At 37.7% G+C, this 24,660-nt stretch overlaps 4 protein-coding genes across 4 annotated transcripts in view; 3 read left to right on the top strand and 1 right to left on the bottom strand.

Annotated features, from left to right (window-relative positions):
- LOC144659569 (mitochondrial substrate carrier family protein ucpB-like) overlaps nucleotides 1-2,656 on the top strand; it is an 8,240-nt gene extending 5,584 nt beyond the window's left edge. Inside the window, exons 2-3 of the mRNA XM_078520036.1 lie at nucleotides 1-25; nucleotides 1,469-2,656. The exon at nucleotides 1-25 is cut by the window's left edge and continues 138 nt beyond it. Of these exons, the coding sequence (XP_078376162.1) occupies nucleotides 1-25; nucleotides 1,469-2,156 (713 nt within the window). The 3' untranslated portion in view covers nucleotides 2,157-2,656. The remainder of the gene's footprint in view (nucleotides 26-1,468) is intronic.
- A 24-nt stretch (nucleotides 2,657-2,680) lies between these two features.
- LOC144659568 (histamine H2 receptor-like) lies at nucleotides 2,681-5,824 on the bottom strand. Its single transcript, XM_078520035.1, has one exon. It carries the CDS (start codon nucleotides 5,482-5,484, stop codon nucleotides 4,075-4,077), a length of 1,410 nt encoding a protein of 469 aa, XP_078376161.1. The 5' UTR covers nucleotides 5,485-5,824; the 3' UTR covers nucleotides 2,681-4,074.
- A 2,652-nt stretch (nucleotides 5,825-8,476) lies between these two features.
- LOC144660079 (uncharacterized) lies at nucleotides 8,477-24,652 on the top strand. The gene is made up of 9 exons (XM_078520635.1): nucleotides 8,477-8,539; nucleotides 8,656-8,736; nucleotides 15,043-15,115; nucleotides 16,112-16,179; nucleotides 16,980-17,066; nucleotides 17,499-17,642; nucleotides 17,762-17,804; nucleotides 18,034-18,121; nucleotides 23,258-24,652. The coding sequence occupies exons 1-9, from the start codon at nucleotides 8,495-8,497 to the stop codon at nucleotides 24,384-24,386; spliced, it is 1,758 nt and encodes a 585-aa protein (XP_078376761.1). The 5' UTR covers nucleotides 8,477-8,494; the 3' UTR covers nucleotides 24,387-24,652.
- LOC144661032 (uncharacterized protein KIAA1958-like) lies at nucleotides 18,546-19,966 on the top strand. Its single transcript, XM_078521746.1, has one exon. It carries the CDS (start codon nucleotides 18,707-18,709, stop codon nucleotides 19,964-19,966), a length of 1,260 nt encoding a protein of 419 aa, XP_078377872.1. The 5' UTR covers nucleotides 18,546-18,706.
- Nucleotides 24,653-24,660: the final 8 nt, after the last annotated feature.

Raw genomic sequence — 24,660 nt, 5'->3', positions numbered from 1 at the left:
AGGGGCTACGGGGTCTTTATAAAGGGTAAGTCCTGTCTGCAGAACAACCAGTTCTATCTTAAAGTGCTCCTATGATCAAATTTTTGATCTTCATATTTTTACATTGTCGTGAACAATTAGACTTTCTTACTCACCTTGCCAAATTTCAATCCATTACGAACATCAGAAGTCGTTGTATTATAACATTTATTCCAGAGAATTTACGGCCGCCATTAATCAACCTTGTTCCAAGGCTTGGTTGCGAATAGGGAGAAAATGACGTCAAAGGCTAAAATACCTCATGGGTTGAAATTAGAATAACAATCAGCATAGAAAATTGCACGAAAAACAAGCCCAAAGTTTTTGTTGCTTTTCGCGTGATTTTCAATACATATTGTTATTATAATTTCAACCCGTGAGGTATTTTAGCCTTTGACGTCATTTTCTCCCTATTCGCAACCAAGCCTTGGAACAAGGTTGTTTAATGGCGGCCATAAAATATTGGAAATAAACGTTAAAACAAAATGACTTCTGATGTTTGTAATGGATTGAAAATTTGCAAGGTGAGTAAGAAAGTCTTATTGTACACGAAAATGTAAAAATATGGAAATCGAAAATTTGATCATAGTAGCACTTTAACATTCATATTAATTTTGTACACTCTTGAGTCTTGACAACAGGAATTATTTTTATTATTTGCCTTTTTGGTATTCATACATTAGCATGCGTCCTCGCAAAGCAAATATGCTTTGTGCAAAACAAATTGACTGTCTATTGTTAATGTTATATGCTCAGTCCTTGGTGCTGAAAAGTTTGTTGTTACAGTATCAGATGTGTACATGCACTCCTTGATCATTGTACTCTAGTTAATTGAGATTGCACAGTATGGCCTTTTGCACTTTTGATCCTGTAATGCGCAGGATGGGTGCAAAGTTCAATATTGAAAAATCTATAAATTCAATTAATAAATTATATTGAGAAAAAAAGAAAAAGAGTCATGGAAGTACTGCTCAGTAACATTTATTTAAATGGATACACACTGGGGTTTCATCCACAGACTGACAACTTGTGGTTGATGAGAATGGAAAATAAATACCGGTACACCTTATTCAATGGTTTAACATATAATACGCGTTGATATTTTGCAAGTTGCAAAAACAATGAGCAAAATTTCTGCTTGTATTATATTAGGGATTTATTATTCCACTACTTTTTCCACTTAGTTTTGGTCCGTATTCCATAAGTTTGTCCCCATGAATTTTTGCCCAGTTCTACTGTGTAATAACGTGGCATATTTTGCATGTTCTCTTGCCCTAAAATGATAAAATGGCACAATAGTGGAATAATAATTACGGGGTGGGGGAGGGGGTAAATGGAGGATTTATGGTAAGAACCAAATTAATGGTTAAAGGGTTCGTCAGTCTTTGAGAGGAAAACGGTTAATATGAGATTCAGCTAATTTTGAGTACCGTTTCGCATTGTTCTTCAGTATCACTCCATCTCTGATGAGAGAGGCCAGTTACAGCACTCTGAGACTGGGTTTGTATGAACCTCTTAAAGAGTGGTTTGGAGCAACAGATCCTGCTCACACACCTCTCTGGAAAAAGGTCTGCTCAGGAGCAATTGCTGGAGCGATTGGAAGTGCAATAGCATGTCCTACTGACGTGGTAAAGATTCGTTTAATGGCGTTACCCTCAGGGAATCAGTGGGAATACAGGCACACTCTACACGCATTCCAGGCCATTGTGTCAAACGAGGGAATTCGTGGTCTTTGGACAGGCGTCAGTGCTACTGTGAAACGTTCGGCACTTGTATCAGCTACAGCAGTGTCATCTTATGATCACGCAAAGCATACAATATTAAATGCTGAACTGCTCAGTGAAGGACCTGTTTTGCACATTGTGGCATCTTCCATAGCAGGCTTTGTTACAAACTGTGTCACATCACCCATAGACATGGTTCGTACCAGATACATGAATCAGAAAAAAGATCACAACAAGAAACCTGTGCTGTACAGGGGAACAATAGATTGTATTGTAAAGACAGTCCGTAAGGAAGGACTGTTCGGTCTTTACAAAGGGTTTATACCAAATTGGACGAGAACTGGTACTCATACAGTAGTGACATTCTTTGTTTTTGAACAGTTGCGAGCTTTCGTGGGTATGAAGCCAATTTAAATTAATTTGACTACTCTAGTCTATCCTTTATCATTATAGTAATGTTACAATATATTGATACTCAGCCATTATGCGTTGTACAGCCCTATAAAATAACTATTTATTGTGGTGGAGTAATACCAAAGAGGAAGTAGTAGATTTAAACGGATTAAGAACGATAAAACTGAAAAAACTGCGTTATCCGCACTCCATAATGTAGATTGTTTAATCCGTGATATGAAAAGTCTTCAGCGCCAACAAAATGACAATTTCTTGATTGTTGGAGATAGAATATCATTAAATTTATATTGGCATTTGGCAGCTTCCGTGTTTGCTGTCCATTTTAGATGTTGCTGTAAATTTTTGTTTACATGGATAGGAAATGTCATGGTTAGAAATCCCACTCGTGTAAGTCTTCTTCTTCATGATAGAGTTACAGCGGATTTTGTTTTCCCAGAAAAACCGTCATTTTTTATAATCATTTTGTTCTTTGTGTTAATAAAATCAGAAAAATGCATTTTTATTTGTAATACTTCTTTACTGTTCCTTTGATTCTTGAAGCACAAAAATATTTACATTTAGTCTTTATTTAGTCTATTAAGGCAAGAATTATAGCTTTGAAAAACTGCTGACAACTATGAGAGTTGATTATTTTAATTATGTACAGATTAAGATTAATTTACAATAAACTAGTATTTTGTCAAGAAGAATCCTCAGTACCAAGACACAAACTAATGCATTCTACCTAAATCGTTCTCCTTTGTTGTAATAAAGATCGCGCTTACCGAAGGTTTCATTGCTACGTGACCTTCCTGGGCTTTTGCAAATGTCGGTTTGTTTATTCTCTACAGCGATACGCACAATTTTCAGCGCTACGTGACCTTCATAATAGGCTTCCTTCAATCTCTATTTGCTTATCCCTTAAAAGAATGATTGATGGAACCCTATTTCGAGATCCTATTGTAAATAATTACAAACTTCAAAAGTCAAGGTTTTGACTCGAAAAATCACGTAGCACTGAAAACATTGATATTAAAGCAGTTGTAATATTTATTCAAAATTGACGTTCAGTTGAGTTCGACGCAAGAATTTTAGCCAGGATTTTAGGTTTAGGCTTAAACTGGGTCTGAGCGCATGTCAATTTTGAATCAGTCAGAGAGGAACGAGAAGGATTAAGTCGAGACTTGCCTGGGGCGCATTCCAATCAGAACTGGCCCGCTGGTCCGGTGGTTTAATTTGAAATGTGAAATGGGCCTTTTCCATGAGATTTTCCCTCAAATCCACCACATCAGTGTATAATATTTATGCATTGACTGTTTTGATAGGACAATTCTGACTAACAACGGAATTATGTTCTCGAATATACCGCCTGGTCGACCAGTTCTAACTAATGGAAAGCGCGCGTGAATACGACAAAGGGGAGGGGTTGTTGGCTGAAAAGGGCATTACTACAAATGGACTAAAAGTTGTTTTCTGTGATAAGCATCAAATAACTGAATATAGCCATCACGTGAAATGTCGCTTTAATAAAGAGCGCACTTGTAAGACTTCCTTATTCGGTAGATCAAAGAAACAAAACAACTTCCTTAATGATAATTAACTGTCATGGCCATCATATAAACACTCAGCTGGATTATCGTTTTTCAGAAATCGGTCTTAACCTTTTGAGACTGAAAAATGAAATAAAGCAAAGAAATTCGATATTTTTCACGGCACTTTTCATTATGGCCGCAAAAAATGACTTATTTTACGGTGATTCTATCCGCAAAAAACCGATAGTAATTACATCTAATTACATCTATTTACGATCGCGCAATTTTTTCAGCAGGATTTTCCGTTTCCATCGCTGTGAAATTTGGTTCACAAAACTGAAATTCCCAGCAGTAAATTTTAATATTTTTAGTCGGTGCACAACAAACAGTGTTGCTCAGTACTCAGCTCAGATATAAATAGTTATGTTTTCCTTCTTGACATTTGTTTGGGGAACGATCTCCGTTAATTGTTGTTCTAACGAATTTCCTTGGGACGTGATAGAAGTTCTTAAACCCCGAATATTGTCTGTCACATGATATCCATTAATTTCCCTGATAAATTTAGCGCCGGCACTCATATTGATCATTTCGCCTCGGTACAGCTCTGTATCTCTTCTCTCATCCATTTGTGTGTTTACTTTCTCTTTTATTTCATAACTAGAACAGGAGTAAGCTCGCAAGCGAGCCACATTCAACTCAGTGCTTACTCGAAGTTCTTGCATTGAGCCGTCGGGAAGTGAAGTATTGGGATAACTTTGTCTTTCCGTCCGTTTTAGTATAGGACGCTTTAATGTAGCCGATATTGCAGGCAGAGAGAATGCCCTTTGGCGTCTAACAAACGTTTTGTTTGTACTAGCTTCCCCGCTTGATGTTGAGCGCCGGCGAATTACGTCTTTGAAGGCAGAAGACCGCAAACAGTATAGAGAAGGATTAATGGCGCAATTTAAGTATCCACTCCAATATGCGATGCGGCCGAGAAACCATGGTAAATTTGACGCGTCGTCCTGTGCAGTGGCTAGCACAATCAAAACAAAAAACGGTAGCCAACAAATAAGAAAAGTTCCAAACATAAGGCACAGTGTCACCGCGAGTTTTCTTGTAACCGCAGTTGGTTGACTTCCTCGGGCTTGAGTGTTCTGATTCACTTTTCCTTGGTGTGAGCTGACTTTAAAGTAAATTCGACAGTATGCGAATGACATACCCAAAATTGGAATAATAAATGCGATAAGTGCAAGAAATGACAGCTTAAATTTATCTCCTAAAGTATCAGGAAAAGCTATTCCACAATGTGCCGTAGTCGGATTAAAAACAACGTAACTCCAACTTTCAAAAGGACCGAGCGACAATAAAGAAAAAGCGAAGCAAATACTCCACAATCCTATCAAATGAAGCTTTGCTCTTTTCCTTGTAATCTGCAACCATTCGCAAGATGGTTTTTTCACAACTGTGAAATAATTTTGAGCGGCGATCAGAGACAGTGTAAATATCGAAATAAAGAAAAAAAAGTTGTTTAGAAATCCATTTAAAAGACACCAATGTCTTTCCAATGTAAATTTTCTTCGAATGCTGTTGATAAGTGGAAATGGGGTACACATGGTTAATGCTCCAATGTTTGCTATAGCAAGATTAACGAGAAAAATAAAAGTTGGATTTCTTAAGTTCTTGTTTTTGTAAACAACGCTGCAAATGTACAAATTTCCAGCGACGCCAAAGACGATTATAATACCCAGGAAAGCCGCTTGAAGAATTCCTTCTTCGAGTCCGTAGACAAACACAGTCGTGTTACCATGACTAAAATTTGATGGAAATTTCAACATGTTGTTCTGTTCAAATGTTGCCTGCTATCCTTGTGGGCTACTGTCCAAGCTCTTGAGTTCAATACCAGTTTATAACACCGTTCAAATGAGTTTCGCGCTTTTTAATTTATGATCTCCTTTCCTGACAGCAGAATGTCAGAGATTCCTCCTCAACGAAGCTATTGTCCGTGGTTGATATCTGTATTCAGTTCTGTGTTTTTCTTTTCTGTCTTCACTTCTTGTTTCAAACAAGTCAGTAGTTCCTGATATGTTCGCAGTTCATTGAAAGGACAGGACACATGTCAAATTAGTCAGGATTTTACCGAGAAGATAATGTTTCTGCTCATGTAATTGCATGTCCTTAAATTGTCGGCACTGTGAGTAATATTATCATGTCGTCACGGTATTTTCTTTTTTGTCCCACAAGGAAAAAGCCGCAGAAAATGTCGCCACCTGTTATTTTTTCTGTCAATTTCAGAGAATGTTTGTGGAAAAAAAGTCGAAAATGTCAAGCGTAAACAGGTTAAATTACTGACAAACAGTAGAAGTCTAAAATAAAATATCGCTTTTACATCAACGGCTGTAGCTATGACAATAGGCAGGTCTATTTGACTGAATTCTGCTGCGAATTTGCATGCGATATCTTTGTGTGCCTGAATAGAGAGAAAAAAAAAGAATTGTTTTTAATAACTCTGGTGCTCCTGAAGCGAATGTGACAATGGTCCCAAACGATTTTTAATGAACGGGCGTTAATGTTTTGCACAATTTCATAAATATGTTGAAAGGAGAGTTAATTGTTTGAATTTAAAGTATTTTCTAACGATGCGTCCGGCAAGGAATGGGTTCCATTGGTTATATCTTCCTTCACCTTTAAATACTGTACTACATTTTCTCCCTGGTGGGTTTATAATACAGAGCAGCCTGACTCAGATATTAAAACCGCCAAGAAATTGTTGTGGTTAAAACCGTTTTGATTATGTTTTTTGTCGATTTGCTTTACCTAACTGAACAAAACAAAAGAAACCAAAATAATTATTGTAACTAGGTTTTTTGGCTTCTGAGCTATTAAAATTAAACCTTTTTTAATAACAAATTCATGTTAAAACTATTTTATATTAGGATTGCATTTAAAAAAAGCATTAAAAAAGGGCCACTATATAGTGGCCGGACTTTTTTTATATATTCAGTAAATTTACAACCAATATATGACAAGATTTCTGTCAGCCCTCGTGACATAATGTTTTTTATTCTTGTCGTTTTGTTAGTTTTTTTGACGTTTATACAAGTTTAACTTAGTCCATGTCATGGCCGTGATGATTTGTTTGTTCAAGTGAAAGTTCAAACTAAGACAGGCGACCCGGTCGCCAACACAATTTTCAGGGAGCGAGCTATAGTTGACAATTTGGAGAGCAGGATTTTTTACCGAAATAATTAAGCCTTCGCTACTTTTCAGTATTGCTTCTTTTAATTTTGTAGCCCTCTTTTACAAACTTAATCTATTCAGTGAAGTCGAAATGTATTTGAACTTTTCGACAATCTGAGGAAGGTTTAATTTTGAACTTTATTGTTTCGTTATTGTCAGAATAAATTATTTTCTCGAACGATTTCCTGTCACACTCGACAAGCAGATGTTTTCAATGCCGTCAAATTTCTTATCCATAAATCGGAAACAATGAGACTCAGGTCAAGGGTTTCGTATAAAATTTTAGTCAACTATAAAATGATTTTGGCCTGTTTTATTATTTTAAAAATTTGCTTATCTATGTACATAGTTAAGCCTGACGAACCACTGAGAATTGACACAAGGAAAGATAAAATGTTTGCGAGAAAGCTGAACAGTACAACTGGTTATATATATTAAAATTTGAAGTTTTTTTTTGTTATATATGTACCATTTAATATTCTATCACCATTTATTGCATTGGTTTTGTAATCAGAAATCAAGGCTGCTAAACCAATGAGACTGGACAGTCCGACGATGAGTGATGTGATTGGTTGAATTGTTCAAGTGCATAACGGAACCCAAACGGAACAGAGCTCTTAGAGAAAGGGGCCATGACTTTATACTCCCTAAAGTAAAAACAGAACGTTTCAAACGCACTTTTGTAAATAGATGTCTTTTTAAATTTATTTCTTAAAATCCTTGTAACTGATACATATAATAGGTTCATTTTACTAGTTTAGCTTATTTTAGATTGTTTTTTTTTTATTGTAAAGCCACACGTTTGTTGTGACTAGCTTCTTAATAAAGACTTCTACTACTACTACTACTACTACTAACCCATTTATTAGTCAGTCGGATGTGGCAGTAATGCCGGATTTGTTTCTGCCACTGTTTTTGTATTTTATCAGCAAATTTGACAAAATTGGCATTTTTTACTTGCTGTCATACAGCGGTTTTAAAACAAAAATACTGTGATAATACCGAATAATTTGGAAGGTTTATCATTGCAGTATCGATATATCGTGGGTTGCTTGAAAACTGAAGCAATCAGCATAACAACAAAAGCATTTCATCTTTTGGTCGGCACTGAGGTTTTTCTTTTTTCCCCTTCTAAATGTGGCATAATTTTCAGTCACTTTTCATGACTTTTTAATTTTCTTAACTTAACAAAAAAAAAAAAAACAAACAAACAAACAAACAAACAAACAAACCTACAAACAAACAATCTGGCCGAAAATACCCAAAATGCGGCCAAGGCCTCTATGAGTTAGACGAAGGGGAGGTTTTCCTCGCCTTCCTTGTTTAGCACTGGCGTCAACTTCTCTCCCTTGAATTTTCAAGGATCAAAATTACAGAGAGTTGTGAATAGTTTAATGGCTGATACTACAGTATTGGTATTTTTCTTTCCATACATTTTTTTGTGCGATCAAGAGCCCGGGTTCCGTAACCTGGTCCGGTCCCCTTGATCGTCGATTGATCGAGTTTACGCGCCGCCGACTTGCACTAGCTGTTGAACAGCGGTAGCTGCAGCAAGACATGCTTTCTCGCTGTTTTTAGCATCATGAAATCGAGGTTCACTATTTCAAAATGGCGGCTAAGTTTTCCAGATTTCACGAGAATCGTTCTTATGAGGTAGCTGACCCAGTAGTGTTTAATGAGCCCATTTACTACAGAGAACTTAGAATGATAAAAGATGTAATGCTGTGGAAATTTTGTTGTTATGAGTTTCCTTTTCTGTGCCCTTGTAGACCGGAAGTGCAGACCTTTCTCATTTTGACGATGATGAACCAACAGTTGAGAAAGCTACGCTGGATGCTCACATCACAGAGGTAATGATTTGATTTCTAACGTGTCAATATTATTTATTGAAGCTATAAAGATGTTAAAGCAAATTTTAAATCCAGATATCCATAAGACAAATAAAGAGCTTTCTGTTTATATTGTATAGACCATGCATCCCAACAGAAATAATACATTAATGAATACAGTCAACTCCATCTCTCTTAACGGCATTCTCGTCCCCAGAGGCCGCGATCCTTCTGGTCAGCACCCGGGATCGAGACCTCTGGCCGCTTCCGGTTCAGATCCGATTACGATTGGCGTTGCTCAAACAATAGAATTGAGACCGGAAGAGAAATTTCAGTCAACATGGCGGAAAGAACTTTGACGTAGCGTATTTGCTGTAAAGCGTCTGTTTGCCGACCTTGTAACGTAAATATTATCCCGAAGACGCATCTGTTGGCTTTATTTGGTTCCAAAGCAACCAACGAAGGAATCATGTGAGATTGAGAAAACATTTCTGCCTCAACAATTGCTTTCGAAGCTGGTTTCCCTCCCGAATGTGCTGAACTCTGTGAACTTGTAACGCGTGAAGCAGAAGTATTTCAGGAGTTTATTATGATTGCTGTCCATTCGAAAGCTCAGCAAGAATCAGTAGAAATCTGATCGAAGAAAGGCAAATCGAATCGTTAGAAGACAGCCTGGCCTCAACTTCTTCGCCAAATTCAGGAAGAGAGAAAAAAGAATGGTATATCTTTTATAATTTTCTTACTTTATAAGCAGACAGTAGTTAATCCCTTCAAAATTAGATGCAGCAAGTATTGTTGATTTATTCACTGCGTGGAAAAGAGCTGATATTTTTTTTCTTCACATTTTATTTATCACTTTTAAATGGCCTATGTACATGATTTGTTAACAGCTGAAATTACCATCAGACAGACTGGTTTGTTTACAGCCAGATGATAACAGAATTAGTGGAGATCTAAGAACTTAAGTATAAAATAATTAAGGCAATGATGATTTAAAATGACAACAAAATAAGTGGAGATCTAAGAGCCAAAGTACAATATTATTTAACACTGTAACAGAGATTATTAAAAACATAGTTATAATTGTTTAAAAGAGAAAGGAGCTGATCATAATATGTCTGCCACAGGTATGCCATGTAATGTTATGAAAATAGCCTGTTAAATTATTGTTGTTTTTCTGTTGATACAATTCAAAACTCAAATTGGCTGTTATACCTGTGTGAGACATTTTGGACAAAATGCAAGTGTGTCAGTTTTGTACCTCCCCTTTACATAATTTGTTGTTTTGCTTTGCTCAGCCATTGCAATGTTAGTGGATTTTATATCCATGCCACCAGCATTGCATAGGACTTGCAAATTTTACTTATTCTGCAGCCACACAGTGATCACATGTATATTTATTAGTTAGTTAATAGCCCAGATGCCCTTGAGTTCACCTCTGGAGTTTGTACATATAATATATGTAGCATTGAAAACAGATTTATTTTGCATATTTTGAATTATTGTGAACATTATTGGCATGTGACCTTCAGCATACTTTAGGGGAGGTTGAGAAAAAAAATAGTCTTTTATTCAGGCAAAATGGATGAACCGTTCAAGTAGAGACACATGCTGTGGTCTCCAAAAAGTTTTCCCTCCAAAAACTTACCTCCATCCTGGCCACAATTCCTGCAATCTTGTGGTAATGTAAAGGGGACGTTCAGCTCCCATTGCTGCTTTAAGAATTAACATTGACAGAAAGTAAAGTGTGCAAACAAGACAAATAAACATGAATGACATGCAGTTTTGGGTGTCCAAGTTAATGTTTTTAATTCTTCTTCTTTTAGAGCATGTTATACCTTCAGTTTCACTTCATGTCAGTTTTAACTTCATGTCAGTTTTAATAATGTTGATCTTGATTTACCAATAAAACCATTTGTACTATTTGATCACCTGTGCTCTCATGGTATGCTGATTTAATGTGACATTACAAAAGAATCATCTTGAATGTGTGACCAGGGAGTTTCGGCAAATAATTTAAAGCGCACCCCCCCCCCCCCTTCTACAAAAATTTTCCCGTACACAATTGCATGTTACTATATGGCATGCTGATACCTAACAGCTAAACAAGGATAAATGAGATGTCCATTGCATGGGTGCCACTTTTCATCCTCTTCTCACATAACATTACCCCGGTACTTGGCAGTGCACATGCATGACTCAGGGTTTGTCAAACCAGGGTTTGTTTTACTTTTCTTTCATATACTAGTAATTTAATTATTGATTGTGTACTAAAATTATGCAGCCAACTGAACTGAGATAAATCAACATCCTCTATCATTTACACCAGCAGTGAACATAACCTGTGTTGTGTCTGACATTTGCAGATTGCAGACAAAGAGAATATATCATGTTACCATTTCCATAAGCAGGCTAACCAAAGTGCTATTAAGGCTAACCAGAGTAAATAGTAGGCTAACCGTAGTGTGAAGTAGGCGAACCAGGGTGAAAGTCTGCAGTCCGCAAATGTCAGACACCGCAACCTATGCACCTTACACAATAGACCATTTTACAGTTGTCTGCTCAGTGATCTGGCCTTTGAATGGAAGTGAGGCTGGAGGTCACCTTGTTTTGATACAGACCTCACTGCTTTTGACATGTAAATCAAGTTGTTCTGAAGAAGTTTGCATTTACATGAAAAAGCAAAGAGGTTTGTAACAATGCAAGGTCACCTCCAGCCTCACTACCATTCAAAGGCCAGGTCACTTGGCATGCAACTGTAAAATGGACTATTATACCAGCTGTAGCCATACAAGTAAGAGCAGGAGTGAATATGCTTCAGCAGTCCCTCTTGAAAATTGCCTCCAAAACTAAATTTAAGAACTAAAAGTTATAAACATTGCTCTGCATGGAGAGTAATTGCAGCTCCACTGTTTTACAAGTCCCACACTTCAAGCATATGGTTTACCTGCTTTCATAATTTTCATGAGTTTGTATGGTGGATGCCTGAAGGAGTAACAACAGCTCACACTGTATAAATGAAGCTACTTCTTGTTTATGTAGGACCATTATATTAACAAGCAGAGGCCACAGTTCATTGTAAACATGAACAAGGTTGTCATTTTTAATTTTTTTGTAAAAAGCTGTGAGGGATTTGAAGTTCAGTTCAGTATAGCTTTGTATAGTGTGAGCCCCAAATTGATCACTTTCTTGGATGATGGGATGTACATATAGCTAGTATACTGGGGAAAATAAATGATCTCTGTGTGTAGACTAAAATTGCCAGCATGCACATTATGTGTAACAAAATAGGAGTTCAAAACATATTTATACCTGGCACATAACATATTATTGGTGGGACTGAATTTAATAATCAAACCTACTGCATTTTTTTTTTTTCAAGTTTGGTTGCCGAGTCAATGCCATTTAATAATAACCATGCCCAACAATTTGCATGAATTTGCCACTTTGAATTAAACTTCCTAAATATCTCACAACTTCAAACTTGGAAGTTGGAAGTTATATATGGGCCAGGCTACATATTCCTGAAAGAGGGCCGGCTTCCCAGTTCTCCAAGTAGTCCAAGTAAAATCTAGCTGGGTAAAATATCCATGGAATATTCACTCTAGCTTCCTATTAAATTTATATAATTCCTTGCAGAAATGTTTTTTCCTGGAATCACACATTTATCAGCTGAATCCTTGACATAATTATGCTGGAATGGATAAGAAAGACAAAAGACGCATACAATAACATTTTCTGCATTTTATTTAGCCGTTTAACTTTCTGTGGTTCACTCTCAATCGACTGGAGAAAAACCTAGCTAAAGTAAGCTTACAGATTTCATAAACAATCAAAGTCTCTTCGAGATATCGACGTTTTTGCATGAAGTATGAGTCGAAGGTTTATCCTGTGCATTGTTCTTCGAACTTATCATTACAGTTTCTTTGTAGTTTAGTTTAACAATTTCCTATCTTCGCGGAGGAAATGCAGCCATATAATTTTGTCAAAAATGGCTCGTTCGCGCCGGGTATTTATACACATATTCCTTAACATTACACAAATAAACAGTGCAAATTTCAGCGAGATCTGACAATTCTATACTTTAAAACTGCAAGGACCTTTCGAGGCAGTCGATTACGGAAATGAAACAGCAAAATATGCGTTCGACGCTTTGTTTTTGCGACGCTATATTTGAATTGTTATAGGTAGACCGCCGTTCAATGTGTTCAAGGCCGTATCGTTACGATTGCTCCATGAAAAAGCACGAAAAAAAATACGGATATTTCCGACTACTGTCGGAGAAAACATTGCGTAAACAAATCGTTACACTCAAGCTGCGTTTTGTCTAGGCTCGGCGAGGGTCGGATATCAAGACCCAGGATTAAACAAAAGCCACATATACAGTGAATGCTTTCGAATTATATTTGAAGATGAAATACGAAAGAATTTTGCTGTCTTTGACTGAAATTCCACTCGAACTGCGTAGATACGATCGCATGTTGTAAAGCCGATTCATGCAACATTGCTCTCAACGCGATGTAAGTGCTAGTGATTATTTATTCGTGTTTTAGTTACGCAATCCATTGTTTGTGCGACGCTTTTTATAGATCGCCTTTCAGACACACGTGCGTTGAGATAAGAAAGCTGACATGTCACTTTTAAAATTGTTATATAACGTTTGTAAATGTGACAAGTCACGTTTTTTCCACGAAATCGCAAGTGATCACCCACAGCGGAAAGTAATCCCTTGAGAAATTAAAACAGTCCCTTGAGAAATTAAAAAAAGTCCCTTGAGAGTTTACAAATATGTGGTTCCAAATTTTGTCTACTAACCCCTATTCTACCATTTTTGCTTGTAAACAAGCAAAAACGTCGAAATAAAATTGCTACATAAAAACTGCATGCTTACCAATCGATTGCGAGATAAACTTCATCCACAACAATCCCTCGTACCTTGTGCTTAAAAGCGTTTTTTTTTTCTTATGGTAGTCAGTCAACAAAACATCGATTATGCATCATCTGCCATCATCTCTCGTGCAGACGTAAAGTGCTGATAATTTTGTGATCGCAAATCGGTACATTTAACGGTAAAATAACTGCCACAGTAGACTTTCTCGCGGACGATCTTCCATAAATTCAGTACCGGAGGAAGAAGTTGACAAATCAATGATTTGCCATCGCTAACACATCTTTGCTCTTGACCGCTAACTGTTTCAAAGACCTTCAAAGCTCCATAATTATTTTCTTTTTGGTCCGCCATTTTGAAAACTGTCTGAGCTTGCGCAGAAGGACCGGAAGTCCGCGATTCGCGGACTTGAAATTGGAGCCGGCCAGAGGTCTCGATCCCGGGTGCTGACCAGAAGGATCGCGGCCTCTGGGGACGAGAATGTCTTAACGAACACCTCTATAAGACGACCATACCTAGTGTTGGGTCCTGTCCCTGCCGTTTTTCAGTCATTTTACTGTAACTGAACTCTCTCTATAAGACGGACACCTCTATAAGACGACCATACCTAGTGTTGGGTCCTGTCCCTGCCGTTTTTCAGTCATTTTACTGTAACTGAACTCTCTCTATAAGACGGACACCTCTCTAAGACGGACAGTTGGAGCTGGTCTCAACGGTGTCCCTTTTTTAAAAGAGTTGACTATAAGCCATGGACGTCGCCAACGTCCCAATTTTTTGAAGTCTCTTGCAGTTTTCCTTCGAGTTTTCTAAGTTTTAATAGGCCATTTCCGACTTACCCTTTGCCTCTGTTTCAAAACGAGTTTACATGCGAAACCATTCAATTGAAAATGAGTTTGATTTGCATAAAATGGACCTGTAGCCAGTGTAGGTGAAACTAATTTTCAAATTAATGGTTTTGCATGTAGACTCGTTTTAAAACAGAGACAAAGGGAAACTCGGAAATGGCGTATTTCTATCCCAATGTGTGCTAGCATTGTTTAGAGGATGGTTTATGTCCTGTAGCATGGACACTTCTGCCAAATTGGTCTTTGTCATGAATTTTGCATTAATTTTCAACTGACCTCAGCTTTGCCCCCTTCTAAATAACACATCAGTGTCGCAGGTGCATGGTCTTTAGGGATGGAGGCTTTCTCTGATATTAGAAAGGGGGTGGGTGTGGGGGCTATGTGAAGCCTAAAGAGGACATGTCACATACCTTGCCGGATAACACTCACTAGAAATGCATTTTTTTAGCTGTTGCAGAAATGATGGAAATAAATAAAGGAAAATTTATTAATTCCCTAATTAACGTGGTATAACTATTGAAATAAATATTTTCCTTAGTTACTACATAAAGTCTGTAAAGTTCAGTGGAAACTATGAATGATTCGATTTTTTAGGAAAATATTGGATATCAGATGGCTCTCAAGCTAGGCTGGATCACTGGATCAGGACTGGGAAGGAAGAAGCAAGGTACACAGGAGTTTCTTTGTACTTTGTTTGCTTTGCAGTATGAGTTTACATGTAAAGGGACTTCGGCCGGTCTGGTTGTCGGGATGTCAGGCAACAGATGGAAATTGTAGTCAAGTCAATACAGGGTTGGAAATTAGCGCTCGCCCACTCGCCCAGGCGAGTGTGAAAACTGTCAGGCGAGTACAAATCACGGATCACTCGCCCGGTTTGGCGAGTACGACTTCAACAAATTCAAAATAAGCATTACCTTTTTCTTTCAACTTTAAAATAATCTACACTATCCACAAGCCGATAGTTTTCCAACATTTTGAAATCTCCAACAAGGCTGTGTTTACGTTCGTAAACAGACAAAAATGGCTTCCGTTTGGTGATTTTTACATGATGGCAAGCTTGTACAAAGTAATACCTCTGGTCATAAATACACTGACTCGTCCACCGAGCCACGAAACAAAGCAAAATGGCTATTTTCCCACCACTTTTTCTGTACAATTACAACACAAACTACAGGAATCTAGGAATACGTATCAAATAAAACTGCAATTTAACTTTTCTCGTGTTTTTATTGTGGAGTAGGGTTTATTTTTGCCGATTTTACATGGGAGAAATAAATTTCGTCTGCATCGCGATCGACCACCAAGGTGGCACGGTGAGGATCAAACGTGAGTAAAAAAATTAAAGTTGTACATCTTATTAGTGGATGGAGGGGGGGCTAGATTTTCCCTTTTTTAATGGAGGATCCTGGGCGAGTGAAAACTGATCTGGGCGAGTGCAATTTGAAGGTCACTCCCTCGCCCAGATGGCGAGTGCTCCGAAATTTTAGTTTCCAACCCTGTCAATATCAAAAACCTGTTTTGGATTTTTAAACAATGGTCTCAATGACTTTCGGATTTAACCATTCCATACCCGTCATACAATAACATTGTGAACATATTAAATTGTCTATTATTATTACTATTATTATTGTTATTATTATTATTTGTGCATTTATCTTTACAGGTCGTACAGAACCAATACCCCTTGTTATGAAGGAGGATTCTCTATGTCTTGGCCGTCTTACTTTGGAGGTGCTCTGATTTCTTTTAGACATTAGACATAATTTTATTTATACACGAAGAGCTTAGGAGCCATAGCTCGTAAAAACGCTCTCGTGAAATGAAAAAGGTTTAAAAATTACAAATAAAAGACGGTTAAAAAGGTAAAAAGCGTATATGTACAAATTGTGATTATGACATGAATAAATAGAAATCTATATATTAAATATAATTCTAGTTTAAAGGTAATTACAATTTCAATTAAAAAGGTATCTAAAATTACAATAAAAAGGTCATTAAAAATTACAGTCAACAGAAAGAGCAACTGCAGCTTTCTTCTATAGGCAATTTGGATTCGGACAGTAATTTCTTAAAAGAGGCGAGATCTTTAGCCTGGCGTACTTCTATAGGTAAACCATTCCAAATGCGTCTAATCGAATTGCATTTAGACACAGTAAAAGTTTAGTTACTGCAACAAATGTTTAGTACAATGAAGCATTTAGCAGTAACAGTCCTTCTGAATGATGTGTTAATAGACTGCAGGTTACTCCAAGCCCTGCAGAATTGCCAGATTTCTTAAACATTCCATTAGTACCTGCACACATTTACATGTACAAGCACATGTAACTTTAAAATGAAGAGATGTACTTATGATGAAGTGACTTCCTCAGAACACTACTTGAAAAGAATGAACAAAGCTCAAACTTTTCCCCAAGAGTTATTGTTTTTAACATACAATATTATTTGCTGCAATACATAAAAAGCTTCCAACTTTTCTGTGTACATTTTGACTGGTAATCAAAACCTGTCCTTCAATCTTTTGTTGTTTTCAGTTTGAGCAGGCAGATGAAGCCACTCGTAACAGAAAGGTATTGGAAATAGAGAAAGAAGACACTGATGAACTTCAACAAAAATATCAGGTTAGTTTATCTGTACTGTTTTTATACTCTGGTAAGTCTTTTGGCAGCTTCGTTTATACACTAGAATGGATTAATGTATGGAGCAGGGATAGTGCAGTGGTGAGAGTGTTCTCCTCCCACCAGTCTGGCCCAGGTTAAATTCTGTCCAGGTGCCATATTTGGATTAAGCGTGTTGTTGGTTCTCATCCTTGCTCCAAAGGTTTTAACCTTGGTTCTATAGTTTTTCTCTCTCCTAACCAACCAACATTTCCAAACTACAGTTCGATCTGGATAGAGGACCCGATGAAAACCAGCTAGAGCTGACGTGGCTTTGTTAATCCTCTCTCAGATATTGTAATTTATACATTTATATATATGTTTGTCATTGAGGAGTTTTTAGCGCAGTTACTAGTAATGTATTACAAGATGCTTTTGTTTACTTTTTTCCCTTAGAATGAGCAGGAAAAGGAAAAGGCAATTGAGGAAAGCTTGAAAGATTTAAAGGAAATGTTCTACTGCGAACTTTGTGACAAGCAGTATTTTAAATACAAGGAGTATGACAACCATATCAACTCATATGACCATGCTCATCGGCAGGTAGTGTCTCTCCTTCTTATCAAGCTTTGCTAACATGCTTTTGTCATGACTAAATGATCACTGATTTACATAAGGCATTCATTGGCCTTTTTTTAATTTGAACCTTTTTTTGTTTTCAGAGACTTAGAGAACTTAGGCAAAGAGAATCAACAAGAAATATATGTAAGTAGGTACTTGTACAGCAAATGATTTTATTGTTTACTTCTTTAGATTAGGAACCTGGCAAATTGTTTTAAATTGCTAATTTTCATCATTAGATATGCCATTTAATGGTGTACACATACTTGAAGGGAATAGGACGAGGTAATGCACACAGAGGGCTTTGTACTTGTAGCTCTTTTTGTGCATTGCAGGCCTATGATGGCAGTCAATTTATGAAATTTTATTATAGATGCAAAGAAGAAGAAGGAACAGAAACAAATGGAAAAGGAATTGCAGAGGCTTCACCTTATTTCAGGAAAGACTGCAGCTGAATCCAAGTAAGTAAACTACAGGGCTTCAAGCGTCCCTATATTTCCTATATTTTTTCACTCCTCCTATATTTCCCTATATAGTTTAGAAAAGCCCTATAATCCCTATAATTTAAGGGACCTCAGTCAGCTACACTTTGAAATCAGTGAAATCTGCCATTTTCATTGCCCTCAAAATTACAAAAGTTGTATGATGAAGCAAAATCTTATTTGCATTGTTCTCAGCTTTCACTCTCACCACAAAAACACACACTCCAAATTCAAATTCAACCTTCTATGCATGTACAATTTCTAAAAAACCTAGTCAGCCATGCCTTATATTTCACACAGAGCAGGTCAGGAAAGAGACAGCCATGAGGTAGCTTCAGGGCCATCTCTTTTGTGACACGCTCTGCATGAAATATAATGCCAAAAATCCTGACTAAGGTCATTTAAATAAGACTTATTATATACTCAACAAAATACCGCGTTTTTGATTGGTCAATGACGAATGCATAAATAGGTTATAGAGTGCAAATTGGGGTTATAGAGTGCAATACAGAAGTTGCTATGGAAACACCGGGGAAGCGCCAAATTTGAAAACCAAATTAAAAAATGGCGAACAGCCGGTTTGCTTTGTCAAACCAAAATATCGTCGAGCAACTTAAGGAAAATGCGAGAAACAAAAACACGTTGAAAGCTACACAGACCTGGTTGAATGTTTGGCAAACATGGGCAACAGAGAGAAAAGTAAACCCAAAAATGGAAGAATACGAGCACGAACAACTCGATGAGATGTTGCAAACCTTCTACACAGAAATACCCACAAAAGACGGGTTTGAATACGAACCTGAGAGTTTAAAATCCATGCTGGCAGCCCTTGACCGCTATTTAAAAGAACACGGCTACAAGTACTCGATAATTAGAGACCGAGAGTTCCACCAGTCCAAATTGGTACTTGAAGGAAAAGTGAAGTGTCTCCGACAGCAAGGAAAAGGCAAAAGACCCAACGCCGCGAACGCACTGACAACCGAGGAAGAAGAAATGCTATGGAGTGAACAAAGTCTCGGTGACTGCAGCCCAAGAGTTCTTTCCCAGACGATGTGGTGGCTCTTGACTCAACATTTTGGCCTGAGGGGAAGACAGGAACACCACTCAATGGAAGTCGAGGACTTTAGTTTTTGTGTGGACGACAGCGGCACAGAGTACGTCACATTTAAAGAGAATCCTACAAAAACGAGGCAGGGAGGACTTAACACAAAACATCGTAGTGTTCTGCCAAAAATGTTCGCTACTGGCGGTCAGAGATGTCCCGTTGAGTTGCTGAAGCAATACCTCAGTAGACGTCCTCAAGAGCTGCGAGAAAAAGGTCCTTTTTACCTTGCCATAATTGAAAACCCCAAAACAAATGTTTGGTACAAGAAGCAGCGCCTCGGCGTAAACAGTATCGACAACATGATGAAGAGCGTTGTAAAGAACACACCTCTGGAGAAAAGCAAGAAGAGATTGACTAACCACAGCGCAAGGAAGACGGTTGTGAAGAAACTGAGGGCAGCAAGCGTCGAGAGGCAGTCGATAATCCAGGTGACTGGACACGTAAGCGAGAAATCTCTTAACGACTACGATGAAGGTAGCGAGAAGGAACAGCAACAACTCTCCAACATTATCAGCATGCCTCCACAGTCAGCAGCTTCGAGCAGTTTCGCAGGTGTACCCGCAATGCCGTCTTTTCCCGCTACAACTTCAAGAGATGAACAGGTGAACACAAGCAGCCATGCTTACACCGTGAACAATTTTCACAACTGCCAAGTCACATTTAATGTGATTCAAGGACAGTGCACTTCACCTAAGTCTGTGAATCCGATTGCTATTTAGTGAGTCCGATTGAGATTAAAAACATTCAGGAACTTTTGAAAAGAGATAAGTGAACCAGTATTCTTGTCGCTTTTAACAACTGAAATTTAGCTTTTTGAGTTCAGCTTGTAAGCGTATATTTTCTCAGAAACTTTTCAAAACTTCACGCTTGATTTGCCTTGTCACAACATGATATTTTTTGATTGGCTCAAATAAAACATGTGAGCATTTGAATAATAATAATAATAATAATAATAATAATAATAATAATAATAATAATCATCATTTCTATAGCGCTATTTAGCTAATCTTTCATAGCGCTTTACAATCACTATGCTAAAAAATAAAATATAAAAATACCTAACTAAATTAATCTATTGAGCTAAAATATCTATACATGCAGAGAGTGAATGACCAACCACCTTGACGTTTCAGTCAGCATACAAGGAATTTCACTCAACTGAAACAGCACTTCTTAGAGTACAAAATGACATCTTGTGTGCTCTTGATCAAAACAAATCGGTCATATTGCTGTTATTAGACCTTTCTGCAGCATTTGATACGGTTGATCATGCAATACTAATATCTAGACTCTCAAACCGTTTTGGAGTGAAAGGAACTGCATTGGCCTGGTTTAAGTCTTACCTAACTTCGCGTAAACAGTTTGTTAAAGTAGAGGAAGGCCTGTCGTCAAATCGACCCTTGCTTCGCGGGGTGCCTCAGGGGTCAGTACTGGGCCCACTGCTGTACCTCATCTACACTGCACCGATTGCTGATATCATCAAGCAGCACAACTTGCTATATCATCTGTATGCTGATGACACGCAACTTTATATATCCTTCAAGACTGATTGCTGTGTTGACCTTGAAGAAGCAAAGTTGCGTGTTGAACGCTGTGTTGAAGAAATAGATCGTTGGATGTGTAACAACTTATTGAAACTTAACCAGGACAAAACTGAACTAGTCGTCATTAGCTCCAAATTTCGACATTGCCCTGATCTTAAACATATTCGGGTTGGAGATGAGTACATTGCCCCTAAGTCTTCTGCACGCAACCTAGGAGTCATCATTGACAATTGCCTTTGTATGGAACTGCTGCACACTTTTCCACCAGTTTAGAAATAAACTTTAAATTTGAGATTGGTCGAAAGTTTGAAAGCTGCTTGAAGTCGGCAGTTGGTTTCTTTAAGGTTGGTGAAAGGAAAGCAATCTTTAGGGCATCAGGCATCATACCAGTTGCTAATGACGAATTAACAATCCTGGTGATAGCAGGAAGGAGTATAGGGAAGCAGCTCTTAATAATAGATGCCGGAAGCGGATCAAGACAACAGGACTTGCTTAGAGGCTTATAAGCAAATTCTTTGACATCCTCTTGACTGACCTCATGAAAGTTGTTTAATTCAGCAGCGATTGTAGGCAATTTATCATCATCAGCTAGCAATAGATTTCTGTTTCTCGCTACAAGGACGGTGTGAATCTTTTCAACTTTGGCAGTGAAAAAGTCAGCAAATGAATCAGCTAGTAAAGCATTGCTACGGGAAGGCGGGTATCGCGTCTCATGGGACTTCTGCATAAGCTTGTTTACAGTCCTAAACAGCATCCCTTGGTCTGAAGAATGATCATTAATAAGTGATGTGTAATAAGTAGATTTCATTTGGGAAACCATTGAAGCGTTTCATGTGGTATGCATGGCGTGCAAATAGCGCGACGCAGTAATTTTTGTTGAGTACATAATAAATAAAAAATCGTATGAACTTGCTCGTCCATTACGTGATTTATGGTCACTCGTGATGTTTTAAAAGTTCTCAAATTGCACTCGCCTACGGCTCGGGCAATTTTGAGAACTTTTAAAACATCACTCGTGCCCATAAATCACGTAATGCACTCGCGTTCATACGATTTCCTGTACTTATTAAAAATAAACCAGAAGAAAGCTGCTAAGATTATGATCAACCTTGTGATGGTGGATGTAACAAGAAAGCCTTCCAAAGCAACAAGTGACACAGGAATTACTAACAAGAAAGCCTTCAAAAGCAACAAGTGACGCAGGAATTACTTAAAACAGCCACAAGCAACATGATTACGGACAGCAACATGTTAAAAAACTTAAAAAAGGCAGTGACATTGGAAAGTTGCGTGCAGCAAATGGCAACTCTTAGTGCTCAGATTGTTAAAAATTTCCCCGGACCCTCAAACCAGGCACAGGTTTAATGAACATCTGGCTCTAATCAATGACTAAACCGTGACACAAACTGCTAAGATGCAGCAAAAAAGAACTTAGAACGATGGAAAACTAAAGCAAACATAACGATCTATAACAAAAAACGACAGCAACGTTTACAGCATTTGGTTAGGGGACATTGGTCCTCAGAAACAATGGGACATTAAAACCCATAGCCCTATATTTTGGCAGGAGGCCACTTGAAGCCCTGAAACTACCATTAACACAGGAATTAATGTATTTTGTTAGCAGTTAATATGTGATGAAAGAATATAAAAACAAAAGACCTAGCCAGTATCGGTACACATGTCTAATGCCAGGTTGTGGGTATTGAAGTCACTCATAAGCAAAAAAAGAAGTTGTTAACTACACCATGAATATTCATGTAACAAAAAGCCTAACCTTTGCATGGTGTTGAACTAATACCTAAAAGTAACAACTATTAACTAAAAGTATGTTACTGTTTACCGTAAAATCCCGGTAGTAAGCCCCACTGGTTATTGGCCCATCTACATGGAAACAAAAAAATACAAGCCAAATTCTAAGCCCCTCCAGATGTAACCCCGCTCTGCTGGAAGACAGCACTGAACAGGGCTAAATGTTGCTTTATTATGACTTTTAAACATAATTGTTTTGGCTCGGTTCAAAACTTTTTTTTTATTCCTCTTACAAGCACTTCAGGATATAAGCCCACCCAAAATTATATCAAAGTTGTATCATCCCAGGGCTTATAAACCGGATTTTATGATGTGCACTTAATAATAATAATAATAATAATAATAATAATAATAATAATAATAATAATAATAATAATAATAATAATAATAATAATAAATGATAATTAGGACTTTAAGAAAACATTACGTGAGAACATAACAATAATAATAACAACTACATAGCTTGCACTTTAAATAAGTCTCAATGCATTTACAATTGAAAATTAAGATGTCACTTGGCTTTTTACATTTATGAATTAAAAGCTTGTCCTTTTTCTCACCAAGCAATACATACATAATAACAAACAATAATTTTGCCAGCCCCTTTCAGTTATCTGTCTGCAGCTGTGTTTCTTTCTTTCTTTGTATCAACAGACCTAGTGCAGGATTCAATACGGTGTTCAGGTCTTCATCTAGTTCACCAACCAGCAGTTCTGGCTTCAAGCCAATCTCAGTACAGAAGAGCTTTCAAGCAGTCCCACCCCCACCACCCACTGAATTTGCACCCCCTCTTCCAAGTGAGCCTGCCCCACCCCTCCCTGATGAACCAGTACCTCCCCCACCACCTCCACCACCAGGAGATCAACAAACAAAGAAGCCTTTTAGCTTCAAAATGGGTTTATCATCTGGGGAGCAAAGTCAGGCAAAGACATCTGAAAGCACCACCCCTGCAAAACAAGGTCTTTCCTTCAGCCTTGGAAAGAAGAAAGGTGCAGCTCCTGTTCAGTTTGGTGTCAAATCTAAACCTGCCAAGAGTACTGCTTCTGCGTTTGCTGAATCCAGCAGTGAAGAAGAGGAAGAGGAAGAAATGCCAGAGGAAGACTCAAGAGTTTCATTTGAGAATGAACAACTATCTTCTACTGCGACACAACAGCAAGATACACTAGAAAAAGTCATCGAGTATGCTGATACTTTACGACTCAAGGAGGCTCTCAGGCCTAAACTTCTAATCAGGTTTGTGAAAGGGACTGAACAGGGTGGAATACTGCCTGGAACTATCCCAACATCTGATGAAGAGGAAACTAAGAAAGAAACTGCTTCAACTCCAAGAAAGTTTACAGAGTTTAAAGAGGGGAAAGAGTCAAAACAAAAGAACAAGGAAGACAACAGTAAAGATTCTGGAAATTGGGAAAGAGATGCAAAGGACAGAAAACAGGAAAGTTATTACAAGGAAAGGTTGAAAGACTGCAAAGATGAGAAAGATTACAGTGACAGAGGAAATGATTCAGAAAGAACAAGGGACAGAAAGGAAGATAAGTATAAATACAAACAATCAAGGGATTATGAGGAAAGGAAAGAATCCAGAAAAAAGGATTCCAGAGACAGAAAGAATGAAAAATGTGACTACAAGAGATCAAGAGATGTTGATGAATACAGAGATACCAAGAAATCATCAAGCAGGAAAAGAGATTCTAGTGAGGGAAAAAGAGGATCCCGGGAAGCTAGGGAAGATTCATACATGTATACAACTAAGGAGAAGGAAGAGAGAACACGATGTTTGTAGTGAACGTCCTTAGCAGTCTGGTTCTAAAAGTTTGCCAAGTGTTAAAGTATTTTTTTTCTCAGAAAACATACAGTGCAATCTCTTGCTTTGGGTGAAGCCACTGGCATTTTAGCCAATTATGAAATATTTAAATTATTTCATTTTATGTGGTAACATTGAGAGCAGGGCCACAGTTTTACCCATCACATGAATATACTGTAGCTCAAAATGACAAATTATCAAACAGGGTGACAACATTGTACGATTGTATGATTTAACATAAGAATAGTGACAC

Source organism: Oculina patagonica, chromosome 7 (genome assembly GCF_052425735.1).
Source record: "Oculina patagonica isolate OP01 chromosome 7, crgOcupat, whole genome shotgun sequence".
In the NCBI taxonomy this organism is placed as follows: Eukaryota; Metazoa; Cnidaria; class Anthozoa; order Scleractinia; family Oculinidae; genus Oculina; species Oculina patagonica.
Note: the sequence above shows the minus strand (reverse complement) of the source record. Positions and strands in the feature narration are given on the sequence as shown.

Bases quoted from the DNA above. Each gene is read 5' to 3' on its own strand.
- LOC144660079 (XM_078520635.1), top strand. From the start codon at position 8,495: ATGGCGGCTAAGTTTTCCAGATTTCACGAGAATCGTTCTTATGAG. The intron at 8,540-8,655 runs GTAGCTGACCCA...GTGCCCTTGTAG, and splicing joins ACGAGAATCGTTCTTATGAG to ACCGGAAGTGCAGACCTTTC. The intron at 18,122-23,257 runs GTAAGTAAACTA...TTGTATCAACAG, and splicing joins AAGACTGCAGCTGAATCCAA to ACCTAGTGCAGGATTCAATA.
- LOC144659568 (XM_078520035.1), bottom strand. From the start codon at position 5,484: ATGTTGAAATTTCCATCAAATTTTAGTCATGGTAACACGACTGTGTTT.
- LOC144661032 (XM_078521746.1), top strand. From the start codon at position 18,707: ATGGCGAACAGCCGGTTTGCTTTGTCAAACCAAAATATCGTCGAGCAA.